This window comes from Dermatophagoides farinae, chromosome 5 (genome assembly GCF_024713945.1).
Source record: "Dermatophagoides farinae isolate YC_2012a chromosome 5, ASM2471394v1, whole genome shotgun sequence".
NCBI classification, from domain to species: Eukaryota; Metazoa; Arthropoda; class Arachnida; order Sarcoptiformes; family Pyroglyphidae; genus Dermatophagoides; species Dermatophagoides farinae.
The window spans coordinates 2,237,268-2,251,399 of NC_134681.1; the positions used below are offsets into that span (position 1 = coordinate 2,237,268).

The following is a 14,132-nucleotide window of genomic DNA, read 5'->3' on the forward strand; positions in this document are numbered from 1 at the left end:
TTTTTTTCATTCAACAATTGAATTTATGATTTTCAATTTTGGATCGTTTTTTTTGTTTTGTTTTGTTTTTTTGTTGTTGTTATATTATAATATATATGGTATAATGGGAGTTAGTAGTCTGAATAAAATTCGGGACATTGTGTAAAAAAAAGGGAAATAAGTGAAGAAAAAAAAAAGCCAAAAAGTAAAATCGTCAATCAGTCAATCAAACAGCCATCGATAAACACACCGCACACCGCACACACACACAGTGACAGAAACGATTGATTTTTTGATGATGATGATGATGACAATTGAATATTTCAATTTGTGGTGAATTCAACAAATTTTTTTATGTTATAAAATTTTTTTTTTTCGTCATTGAATTTTCAAATTAAAATATGGATATCGATTCATGTTCAGATTCACGTTCAACATCACCAATTATTATTACCGGAAATAATGGCAACCATAATAATTCATCATCATCATCATTGATATTGGCTTCGCAACAACAAAATTCAACAACATCCGGTCGGATATTGTTGAATATACCATGTAAAGTTTGTCATGATTATTCATCCGGTAAACATTATGGTATATTCGCTTGTGATGGTTGTGCCGGTTTTTTCAAAGTAAATAAAAAAAAATTTTTTTCTTTTTCAATATGAAATGAAATGAAAAAAATTATTGAACATCATATTGATAATAAAATTTTTTCTCTTTATTTTTCATGACAACAAAGCGATCAATACGTCGTAATCGACAATACATATGTAAAGCACGTGGTTCATCCGCAAATCGATGTCTGGTGGATAAAACACATCGTAATCAATGTCGTGCATGTCGATTGAAAAAATGTCTACGTGAAGGTATGAATAAAGATGCTGTACAAGAAGAACGTGGTCCAAGAAATTCAACATTACGACGACAAGTTGCATTGAATATGTGTGCACAGTCATCAAGTTATGCTGCTGCGGCAGCATTAGCTGCTGCTGCTTATGCTGGCCACCATCATTCACATTCACATTCACATCCACATCATCATAATCATCCACTTTCATCACATACAACAACATTTCCATATTCACAATCATCGTCATCATCATCAACATCGACTGCTGCTACCGTTCCTGTTGCGCAAACATTTCCGTTTCCATCAACAATTTCATCAACACCATCAACTGGATCTGCATTTGGACCACCGCTACCACCACTACCACCGCCACCAACATCATCTTCTGCTCAAAATTTTCCACTAATTCCTTATGGTCATCATCCATCAACATTAATAAATCAACATCCAATGGCAAAAACAACAATATCCGGCACATTTGATCCATACATACGATTCAGAGCCACATCGATGAATAATCAAAATTTGACTACAAATCATCATAATAATAATCATGATAATGATGATTGTCAATCACAAAATTCAAAAAATAAATTGAATCAGAAAATTATTCCAAGATCTGATCAAGATGATGATGATGATGATGATGATGGAAATCATGGCGATTTAGATGAAAATGAAAGCAACGATGATGATAATGGTAATGATAATAAAAAATTGAAACAACAAAAAAATCAACGTAGTAGAAAATCAATGAAAAATTCAAATAATGTAAATAAACATGAGACAAACAATATTATTTTGGATCATCATCATGGATCATTATCATCATCGTCATCATCGTCATCGTCATCATGTTTATCATCAAGATCATCGTCATTATCACCATCATCGAAAAATACAGAAATCGATACAGTCACCAATAATAATAACAACAACAGTACAATGATCAATAATAATTATCATCATACACCGCTATCGATTAATTCTGATCATCATCAATATTATAATAGTATCACAAATTATTATCATCGTATTCTTTTCGATACATTAGCTGCAAATACAAATCTACGAATGGCTAAACAATCATCAACAACAGAAGAATTTTTATCATCATCATCATCATCCAATCATAATAATGGATCATCAATGATTTTACCACCACCACCACCACCACCACTGCCACCATCACAATCGTCGAATATTAATAATTTTGATCATTTCCTCTTCAATCTATATCAGAATCGTCATCATCATTCTTTATTTCATCAAAATCATTCACATCCATTTTCAATGATTAATAATACACAACCAACAACAGAAGCAGTACCAACAACAACAACAACAACTATGGCCGCTCAAAGATCAACAATTTTACAGAATAATAATTTCCTTTATCCACTGCCACCACCACCACTACCGCCACCACTTCCAACGCCACCACAATCATCATTACCATTAATAACATCAACAAATAATTATTTACAAAATCTATATCATATACATCCATATACAGCTGCTTCAGTTTCTGCTGCTGCTGCTGCAGCAGCATTTACATTACCACCACCGCCACCATTATCGTTGTTACCATCAACAGCGGTTTCATTACCATCGATAACAAACACATCAACATCATCATCATTATCGATACCGGTTATATCAACATCAAAAACATCGGAAACAACAACAACAACAACACCACCACCACCGATGATTAATCCAAAATCGATACACAAACAACAACAACAACCGGATGAGCAATTCAATAATCAAACAAATAATGATAATAATAACGGTGATGATGATAAAACGACAACATTATTATTTCAAAATTTTCCATGGTTTACTGCGGCAGCAGCTGCCGCAGCCGCAGCAGCAGCAGCAGCGGCAGCCGCTGCGGCTACTACTACTACTACTACTACAAAAAATATCGGAAATAAATCAAAATTAGATGATTCCGGTACGACTACCACTTCTACATCGGATCATCAACGTTTATCAATTCAAATGGAATGAACAAAAAAAAAATAATTTTTCTTTTGTTTTTTTTCTGTTGTAAATAATTTAGTTTTTTTTTTCAAGTAAATAAAAAAAATTTGAAAGTTTGTCAATTTCCATTGATTGATTGATTGATTGATCAGTATTAATAAAATATAATAATAATAATAATAATATACACCCTCTCTCGCTTTTAGTGTATACTACGACAACAACAACAACAATACAATCGACTGATGACAATATGACAAATTGACACTTTTGGTGAATTGCAAATGAAATACAAAAGAAAGAGAGAAAGAGAAAACCTTCCAAAACAAAAATAAGTGTTTCTGGTTAGTATTTTTTTTTTTTTTTTTTTTTGAATTTTATTATCAACATTACAAACCGATCGATTATACACACACACACACACACTGTGGCCAATGTGTCGATGAGTTGATGAATGAAAAAAAAAATTTTTTTGAAAATTAAATCCCTGCAAACTAATATTAAACCTGAGCTGTTTGTTAGCTGATGACGATGACGAACAATCAGAAACTTTTTTTTTCTCGCCCAAACAATTGCTATTACACATATAATATTGTGACAAAACAAATAATATTATGCATATATATATATAGTTGAATGAAAAGAAAACGATTTGTTTGGAATTAATTTCCATCATCATCATCATTGCCATCAATATATAAACGAACGATCAATAAAAAAAAATAGTCAATTCAATAATAATTGATCGAGAGAAAAAAAAAAACATTTTTCTCTGATTGAAATTCACAATACTTTTATTCATTTTGTTGATGGTGGTGGTGGTGGTTTGTTGCATTTTGAATGAATGACACACACACACACACACTCCAGATTATGATATTTTTTTTTGTCAAAATAATAATTCCAACGATTATTGAATCGTGTGTGTGTGTGTGTGTATGTGTGTGTGTATGGGGAATTTTTTTTTTATTTATTCACACTTTCTATATAGCACAGTGTTTTTCAATTGTTATATGAAAAAAAAAGTGTGAACCAATTTGTTTCCAACAATCAGCGTTTGTTTGAAAGAAATATATAAAAAAAAAATATGTCACAAACACCCGATATTAATATCGTGATATGATATCATCAGATACCATGAAACCATATCGCGCAAGCTTTATATATATATTTTTTTCCTGGTGAATAGGAAACAGATACTTGAAACATACACACAAAGATCAAAATTGCTGCTATATTATAACACGGTAACAGTAATTTTTTTTTTTTTTTTTGACACGTTTTTCAATTCTCTACATTCTGTATTCAATTTTTTTTTTTTTTTTGGTTTTCTCATACAAACGATATACACGTTGGTTATTATATACGGATAGAATGGAATTGAAATTTTTGTCGTACAAAATCAACAATTTCGGTCGGTTGGTCTGTCGGTTGTTTGATTGAACAAGCAAAAAAAATCCTTGAATTATAAATAGAGAACCGAATTTTTTTTTTCATTTTGTTTCGTTGATTCACAACTATAGATTCAATTTTTTTTTTGTTTTTTTGATATACGATATCTCAATATCGAAACATATGCTTATCAATTTGTAAACATTTCATCGTTCATAAATGATGGATCAATCAGGCTTGAGTGTGATAAAAATCAAATCAACCCCAAAGTTGGTCAGAATAATATATCCTAATCTCATCCATTTGGCAAAAACGAAACGAAACGAAACGAAATAGAAATCATTCTATTTTCGACTATTAACGATGATATTAAGCATATATACGAGCCTTTTTAGTTTCAATTCATTCATCGTTTTTACAAGTCGTGATTATTATTATTGCTGAAGAATCAAATCAACCAAAAAAGCAGAAATTAAACCTAAATATTTGAATGAATGAAAGACAAAACAAAAAATTGTTTTGTCAACTTTGCACACACATGAACACAGACACACACACACGTATGATAATGAATTGGGTTCGACAATCACAAATCATCGACCACCACCATTATTACATCTGGTCTGTGTGTCTGTTTATGAAATCTATTGATCTGAAACGATTTAGTCCAATGATGATGATATGACTGATCCAAATGGCTTGAGGGGAAAATGGATTTCAGAAATCATCAGAGAAGTTATTTGTGTGTGTCTGTCTGTGTGTGCGTTTGGTGTCTGTTAATGGTAAAAACACCCTGGCCCATTTGGGCTACGACAAAACAACAATCAGAACAATAGATGAAATACTATTACTGTTGTGCACATAAAAACTTGGTAGGTTGCTTTTCATCATCATCAATATTACTTTGATTTGATAAATTGTGACAATTGACGACAATCAAACAACAACAACAACGAGAGCTTGAAATGAAATTGTTTGAATTTTTAGCATAATTATAATCCATATAACAATATGGATATATTGCGTTTGCCAATGTCAATGTTATCTTCGATCGTCATCATTAGTACAATTTTTTTTTCTCATTTCGATTGATAATTTTACAGTTTTTTTTCAGTCATTTGTTAAGTGGTTTTTTTTCCTATTTTCGTTTGTTGAGATTCACAATCAAAATGATACCGAATTTTCATTATTATGATGAAAAAAAAGAATGGGACCTTTGCTGTTGTTGTCCCATCATCCATATATTGATGATGAAGATGATGATAATGATTTTGATACAAAAAAAAAAAAAAAAATAAAATACTGCGCTTGTTGTACAAAATGTCACGCAAGCTAATGTCCTATACATTTTATCCTATATTACAAACCAAAAAAAAAAAAAAAAAAAAAAAAAATATATGTGTGGCTATCACATTACAACGATGAGAGTCGATCGTTTTCGTTCTCTTTCTCTCTCTCTCTCGCTCTCTACATCCTATTCATGCATTTCGTATTCAAAAAAATAATGTGACGGTTAAAGTTGAACAAAATAAAAAAAGAGAGAGAGAGAGAGAGAGAGAGTGAAAAAAAAAGAAATTCAGTGTGAAATGTCACGCCATTTGTTTATGCATATGCAACAAAAAAAAACCCTATAAACAGTAAAAAAAACGATAACTTGCGCGAAAAGTTTTTTCTGAACAACAACAACAACAACAACAAAAATACATTTTTTCAATTTTTTGATTTAAATTCTTAAATCCTGAACAATTTTTTTTCTCTTTTTCTCTCTCCTGGATTCATGGTATTATTTCTTTGATTTCCACGTGATTGATTCGAACAAAATTAAAGTTTCATCAAAAAAAAAAAAAAAAAAAAAAAAATTAAAAGCAAAATGGAAAATTGAAAAAATCCATGAGAAAACAAAAAGTCAAAAGTAAAAGTTTTTGTTGTTGTTGTTGTTGTTAATCACACACACACACTGTTGACTAATTTCAGAGAGAATTCATTCAGAAAAAAAAATGAATTCAAAGAATTTATGAATGAGATGGATTTAGTAGTAGCAATAGTATGATTCTTATCTTTAACGATTTTGACTTTTTCTTCGTCAACATTCATTTTCTCATTCTGATAAATGACAAAAGAAAAAGAATGAACGAAAAAAAAATCACCTGGTAATTTGTAATTAGCATTTAAGCCATGTTGTTCGTCTTTTTGTTTTCTTTTTCTCCTTCTTCTTCTTTTACTTCATGGAACTTACTTAAAGCGTAAAAAAAAACACACATACACACAACCAGACAATGAAACAATTATGACAATTCAACTTTAAGAAAACCATTATTATTATTATGAAGAAGAAGATCTCAAATGGGATCACACAGTGGTCTATAGTGGTAAATTTACAATGGACTAATCAAGTATTGTATGTTGTTATTGATTTTAACAATATATAGTATAGTACTGTATATACACAGAGCTGATTAGCTGAAAAAATTTTCAAAAATGAAAATTATCTTTTTTCATTGAATAGATAAATAAATAAATATAAAATGAGATTGAGAAGAGATTATGCAACCTATTTAAAGGATTTTCAAACAACAAAAAAAAATCAAATTCAAGTATGATTGAAAATTGAACGAAAAAAAAAATAAAGTTAAAAAATGCAAATGAGAAAGAAAAAAAATTTTTTTTTTTTCAATAAAATCCGATTGAGAACTCAAATTCAGCATTCAGATAAATGATAAATGGTGACATACGGAACGTTTTCGTCTAATGGATCATATATAGAAAAAAAATGAACAGTAGTTTTTTTTTTTGACAAGGTAGTGGTGGTCAAATTACAAAAAAAATGATGATGATGATGATGAAATGAAGAATAAAAGCAATTTTGGCTCTATAGATTCCTGGACAATAATCATTGAGCCGAATATTTTTTCGTTGTTGTTGTTATCATTTCCGAGAAAAAAATTGTTTCAGTTATTGTGTTTGATTTTTTTTCAGAACAAAAAAAAACCTGAGAAATAATAAAGATTGAAATGATTGATAAGTGAGTAAGTAAAAAAAAAATCATTGTCGTCATCGTCGTCTTACGGATAAGTTTCTTATCTTATCAAACTTATAACCTGGGTTACCACTTGAATTGAACGGTGAATTCATTTATCAGCCAGAAAAAGTTGGCCACAAATTACACCATCCAACTTAGGTAGTTGTAGTAGTAGACACACAATTGTAATTGATTAAGATCAAGATTTTGGATCAATCGCCATTTTTTTTCATTCATTCATCCAAGGATCTATCAATAATGATAATGAAGATGAATGACACTTGAAAAATGCGATAGAGAGAGAGAGAGAGAGAGAGAGAGAGAGAGAGAGAGAGAGAGAGAGAGAGAGAGAGAAATAGAGATTTGATTTTTTTTCATTCAAGTCAAACAAGTCAATGTCGGTCATCATTTTTACAGAAAATTTCCCAGAAAAAAAAACATTTTTTTTTTCATTAAATTTTCTTTCTCATTTTGTTTGTTTTGTATAAGCAACAAATTGTCATCACCATGGGATCAAAAAAAAAAACGAACGAAACGAGAAAAAAAAATTAGCAAGTTTTATTTTCACCATTTCAACTTTTTTTTGGTAGATTTTCAATTTGCATATATTAATTTGTTTCTACTTCACACACCAATATATGATGATGATGATGATGATGGTAAATAACCGACCAAAATCGATTGATATGGAATCGTTTAAGGTTTTTAAAGGCAAAAGCAGGAGGAGGCCTATTGGTTCGGTTTTGTTATGGATCATACACACACACACACACACACAAAAAAATCATTCATTATCATGTTAATCGTCGTTACACTGCAGGTTACCTTAAACTTTAAGCATTCAATACTATTATAATATTGTGACTTGATCAAAATGACTTGAATGACTTGAAATGCTCGTATTTTTTTTAAGCCAAAAGAAAAAAAAATCCACCAAAACATATGAAATGGATGAATGAATGAATGAATGAATGATTGTGAGGATTAAAAATTTGGTTTCAATTAACAACGGTTCATTTATAATACCAATTTCCAATTGTAGTTAGGAAGGAAAAAAAAAGAAAAAGGCTGGTTTGGGTTCGTTTTTTTTGGGCCACCATTTCAGGCTGATTATTTTGTTTACACCAGAAAATAAAATGAATGGAATATATATATTTACGATTTATTAACACTTCGAATATCTCTTTCTCTTGGATCGATGTTCCATTTTCATTGATCGGATGGAATGCATCGATTGTGAAATCAAATTAATTTGAATCAATTGATTCACGGGTAAAAATGGAAATCAAGCTAAATCTTGTTTTTAAATATGATTTTACTCACCAAGAAAGAAACTTTACCGGAAATTTTATATATTTGATCTGCCTTTATTTTTCTATTTAGACGAAACAAATCGTCGTCGTCATCGTTGTCGTCGTCGCCGTAGTCGCCGTCTTCTTTTTTTTCTTTTTCCGCTAAGAATCATTATAAACAGTCAATCAATCAATCAATCAATCGGTAGAGCTAGCAACAATAATGTTGTGTTGATTTTATACAACATTTTTATTTTGCCACAACAACAACAACAACAATAGCTTTGATTGAGATAATAGAATATGTAATGTGGTAGGCAAGAGAGAGAGAGAGAGAAAGCGGAAAATGTCAAGCAATAACGAGTTGTTGTTGTTGTTGTCGACGATATTTGATTGATTGATTGAATGAATGAATAAAATATTGAAATTCAAAATGAAGATAGTGGAACGAAAAAAAAATTGAAAGAGTTTGATGAACCATCAACGAATGAAAAATGAAAAAACAGGAGCAAAATTATTAGTGGGCACTTGAAATTTTGTCATTTTATTTCAAAATAAAAAAACGAATAGTCGGAAAAATCCATTAAAAATATTAGTAGTAGTAGTTGACAAATTGCATTTTTTTTCAATTCAAAAAAAAAATTTTTTTTCCAATTGATTCATTTGATTGAGAAAGAGAGAAAAAACCGCAAAAAACCCTTTGTCACAACAACAACAACAACAACAACGGCGACAATTACAACAACAATTTTCTACCCCTGGGTAGGGGTGTGTGTGTGTGTGTGTGTGTGACATGTATAGGACAATATTTTCCACCTCTTACCCCCCAAATGAATGAAAAAAAAATTGATTCAATAATTTAACACTACTACTGCAACTAGTGCCGAAAAAAAGCCAAGAGAAAAAAAAATTATTGCCGCCATTGAAATAATCGAGCTATAATGTTCACATATCGATCGATCGATGATTGCCGACACCGCTGCTGCTGCTGTTGATTTTTTTTTACCATTTAACACACAACAATAGTGGGGAAACGAAACAAAATCTGAGAAAAAAACCAAAATAGACCTTTGACTGAGACTTGAACTTGAATGAATTACTGACTGTGTGACTGACTGAATGACTGACTGACTGACTGTATGACTGAATGAATTGAATTGAATTGAATTGACAATCTCAACTTTTCATCGTCATCGATAGAGAAATGAGTCTATCAATTTTTTTTTCTCTCTTCAATGCATGAAATTTGTATTTTTTTTTTTGTTTCTGGTCAATAAATAAAATGGTCAAAAAAGGAGGAGTATGCAACAAGCCATATGCAAGTTGTCGGCATTTTAAGATCTTTTTTTGTTGTTGTTGATGAAGAGAAAAAAAAAATCCAAGAAACAAAACAAAAATGAAAAAAAAAAATTGGAAAAAAAACCGGAGACAACAACAAATTGCAGTGGAAAAAAAATGTCAACCTTTATAGTTTTTTTTTCTGAAGCTAAGCTATTAAAAATACAGTAGCTGCTGCCGTTGCTGCTGGATTTTGGGATTTTTTATTTTAAATTTTTGATCTTGATTTTTTCTTCTTTTTTTTTCTTTTCAAATCGATTGATTTTGATCGACATTTTCTTTATTGTTGTTGGATTGACTGTTGTCGTCTTTTTTTTTAAATTTTTGGCTGTTCACCGATTGACGCTTTGTGATTGTGATTGATTGATTGTGTACACTAACTGCCATCACATCACGATTGATTGATTCACTTTATTTTTATAGTTTTTCATCATCATCATCATCGTATTTTTGTCCATTTTTCTGGTTGAATAAATGGTTGGTTGTTGTTTTTTTTTTTGAAATTTCAGATGAACGTCAGAGACTTAGCGACTTCTTTTGTTTATGTGTCGGTGTGTGTGTGTGTGTGTGTATGTGTAGTACTAAGAGACAAAAGCAAAATTGAAAAAAAGGTTGGATTATTTTGATTCATTTTTTCTGGAAAATTTTTTCCACTTTAATCATTTTGCCGATAATTGACATAGATCAAATGTTTGCGTCAGAATGGTATCGATTTCTTTTCGATGTACACTGGCTAAACCTACAGCTGGTGCTTCCAAATGTCCACGTCCAACATATTGCAATTTGGTTTGATGTAAAATATTTTGAAAACGTGGCCGTATAAATGTCCATGCACCCATATTACGATGTTCTTCTTGGCTCCAGATTAGATCTGTTTGAAAATAAAGATGGATATATGATTGTTTTAAAATGTCAATGGTTTTTGTTTTTGTTCACACTAACTTTTTGCATTTGGATAACGTTTTAAAATGGCCACTAATTCAGCTGCTGGAAATGGACATAATTCTTCGATACGTACAATTGCTATTGATGATAATTTTGACTGATCATCGCCGAAAAGATGTTGCCGTTGTTTTTCCAATGTATAATAATGTTTACCTGAACAGAATATTATTGATTTAACATTCGATACGGTATTTTTCATATCGATTGGATCAATTTGAAAACAATGTGTAGGCATATAATGTACAGGATCATCTAGTACCGGTGCAAAATGTGATCGTTCCATAGAAAGATCTTCAATATTCGATTGACAACGTGGATGTCGTAGAAGCATTTTTGGCCCCATTACTACCAATGGTTTACGATATGGTCGTATCATTTGTCGCCGTAATGAATGAAAATATTGTGCCGGTGTTGTTGGATAAATGATTGACCAATTAACATTATCGGAATCGATTTCTGTTTCAGATGAATTTGAAATCTGTAAAAATCTTTCTAATCTTGCTGATGTATGTTCAGGTCCTGTAAATTGATTGGAAAAAAATGAATTAATTAATCAATCGAAAAAAGTGATCGATTCAGAAAAAACTAACCAGCACCATCATAACCATTTGGTAATAATAATGTTAATGAACTTTGTAAAAGCCATTTGCCTTCACCACTTGAAACAAGTGTATCGATAATTGTTTGAGCACCGTTGAAAAAATCACCAAATTGTGCCTCCCAAATGGCCAATACATTTGAAGTGGTTAAACTAAGACCATATTCATAGGCCATAACAGCCTCTTCGGATAGAATTGAATTACAAACTTCAAGTTGACCAATATTATCATTTTTCCATGGTAAATAATCTTGATGTTCATTGGCCAAATCATTCAATGGTACATGAACATCATTTGTTGATTGATCAACAATCATACAATGTCGTTGGCTAAATGTACCACGTCCAACATCCTGGCCAGATATTCGTACATCATATCCTTGATATAATAATGAACCAAATGCCAATGTTTCGGCCAATGACCAATCAAGATTTTTACCCGAATTAAAACGTGCTGAACGATCATCGAAAACTTTTTTCAATGTTTTATGTAGATTCCAATCATTTGGTGATTGGGTGGAAACACGACCAATATGTTTTAATAATGCTTCTGGTACAGATGTATCCCATCTAGTTATATGATCACTGCTTGGCCATTGAACATCTTTCCATAAACTTTTCGCATTCGATATGATCACCGGTACCGATGGTGGTTTATATTCATTAACATTCGTCAATGAATCATTAAGCATTTGATTATATTCATCAATAATTGCTGTAATTTTTTCTTGTGACATTTCAATTTTTTCAGCATATGATCGTGGTATTGATTTTCTTGAATGAATTTTTTCATACATTTTTGGATTCGTAAATGTTGGATCATCCAATTCATTATGGCCCCAACGACGATAACAAACAAGATTGATTGCAACATCTTTTCGAAATTTTTGCCGATAATTATATGCTAAACGTGCTGCACGTGCAACCAAATCAGGATGATCACCATTAACATGTATTATTGGTGCATTGATCATTTTCAATGGATCCGTACAATATAATGATGAACGTGATTGATACATACGGCCAGGAGTTGTATAGCCAACCTGATTATTAACCACAAGATGTATTGATCCATTTGTCATATAATGTTCAACATTTGCTAATGCCAATGTTTCCATTATAATACCTTGTCCAGTGAATGATGCATCACCATGTATTTGTAATGGCAGAATATTGGAAAATTTACTGACATCATCAGTATTCCAAGAATATGGACCAATACGTTTATGCATCATTTGGCCACGACTATAACCACAAACCATTGGCGCAACAACTTCTAAATGCGATGGATTCGGTAATAATGTTGCCACAAGATTCTTTTCGAATTCAATTTGTGTATAAAGATGTGATAATACATCACCAATAATCATTGTTGATGATTTACGATTATTATATTGAAAATCAAATTCATCACGTCCAGATAGTTTATGAAATAATGCTTTAGCTGGATATTGTAGTTTATTTACCAATAAATTTAAACGTCCACGATGTGGCATTCCAATTATTAGTTCATTCATAAAATCACCATTTTCGCTTTGGTCATTTTGTTGTAATAATCGTAATAATTCATCAATAAAAATAATCATTGTTTCAGCACCTTCACAACCATAACGTTTGACTGATTGAAATTTTCGCGCAAGAAAATGATCCAATGCTTCGGTTATTAGTAAATCTTTTGCCACCAATTCTGTATTATCGAATGGCAGCGGATTTTCATGTTCACGTTCAATTTGTTTTGCAAACCACGTTTTTTCATCAAATGATAATACATGATCAAATTCAAAACCAATATTTCTACAATACATGTTGAATAAATGATGAATAAATTCTTTCTTGTCCACTGATGATGCAACAGGTTCACTATCCAGAAATTTTTCCAAATTAACACCCAAAATTGGACTTAATTTCTGTGTGAATTGATGAAAATCATTGTTGTTTGAATCAGTGATTGGATCAACATCGGTTAGATTTGCCAATGACAATGGATCTAATTGACAGAGAAGATGTCCACGTTTTTGAAATGCTTGTTTCACCATCGAATAAGACAATGGTAATCCATTATCAACCTGTTGATTTTGTGACCATTCATCAATATTCAAACGATATGGTTGTGTATTACCGAAAATACCTGAATGAAATTCAAAGTCAACAGAAAAAAAAATTGATTCAAATCATTTATTCATAACCATCTCACCTAACCTTTGACTGGATGATAAAATCTTCTGGATATTTGATGAACAATTAACCTTGATGATGTCAATGATGATAATTGAGGCCACATTTTTTTCTATTCCTTACACACACACACATACACACCCACACTGAAATATACAATTGAACAAGAAAACTCTCAAGAAAAACAACCTTCAAAAAAATGTATTCCAAGTATATCAATAATGATCATCAGCTGATCTCTTTTCTTTTTTTTCGCATCATTTTGTTATCACAAAATCAAATGATGTTATCAATCAACAGCAACAGCAAGGGACAACGGCAAAATCATTTGATTTAACCAAAGATAAATAAAAACAAACAACGCCATCTTTCGATGGTTGTTTTTGCCATCTTTTGGTAATAATTGTTGATGTGTTATAATAAAAAATCGTTCAACCAAATGGTCAAAAGATTGACAACATTACAACTTCCACTAGTAAAATGGCAGTTTTGTTTTTGTTATTTTTTTTTGAAAAAATGACATTCAACAACAACAACAACAACAACGAC

The 14,132-nt window shown here is 31.1% G+C and overlaps 2 protein-coding genes across 2 annotated transcripts; one reads left to right on the forward strand and one right to left on the reverse strand.

Moving 5' to 3' along the window:
- Positions 1 to 380: 380 nt before the first annotated feature.
- LOC124498759 (uncharacterized) lies at positions 381 to 2,851 on the forward strand. Its single transcript, XM_075731421.1, has 2 exons — positions 381 to 614; positions 725 to 2,851. Exons 1-2 carry the CDS (start codon positions 381 to 383, stop codon positions 2,849 to 2,851), a joined length of 2,361 nt encoding a protein of 786 aa, XP_075587536.1.
- Positions 2,852 to 10,251: 7,400 nt separating this feature from the next.
- Positions 10,252 to 14,120, reverse strand: LOC124499321 (2-oxoadipate dehydrogenase complex component E1). Its single transcript, XM_047063211.2, has 4 exons — positions 13,608 to 14,120; positions 11,401 to 13,536; positions 10,808 to 11,329; positions 10,252 to 10,736 (listed from the first exon to the last, which is right to left on the reverse strand). Exons 1-4 carry the CDS (start codon positions 13,687 to 13,689, stop codon positions 10,525 to 10,527), a joined length of 2,952 nt encoding a protein of 983 aa, XP_046919167.2. The 5' UTR covers positions 13,690 to 14,120; the 3' UTR covers positions 10,252 to 10,524.
- Positions 14,121 to 14,132: the final 12 nt, after the last annotated feature.

Excerpts from the sequence above, each read along its gene's own strand:
- LOC124499321 (XM_047063211.2), bottom strand. The coding sequence starts at position 13,689 with ATGTGGCCTCAATTATCATCATTGACATCATCAAGGTTAATTGTTCAT. Across the intron at positions 13,537-13,607 it reads ATTTTATCATCCAGTCAAAG|GTATTTTCGGTAATACACAA; the intron begins GTTAGGTGAGAT and ends AATTTCATTCAG. Across the intron at positions 11,330-11,400 it reads AAATGGTTATGATGGTGCTG|GACCTGAACATACATCAGCA; the intron begins GTTAGTTTTTTC and ends ATCAATTTACAG.
- LOC124498759 (XM_075731421.1), top strand. The coding sequence starts at position 381 with ATGGATATCGATTCATGTTCAGATTCACGTTCAACATCACCAATTATT. Across the intron at positions 615-724 it reads GTTGTGCCGGTTTTTTCAAA|CGATCAATACGTCGTAATCG; the intron begins GTAAATAAAAAA and ends ATGACAACAAAG.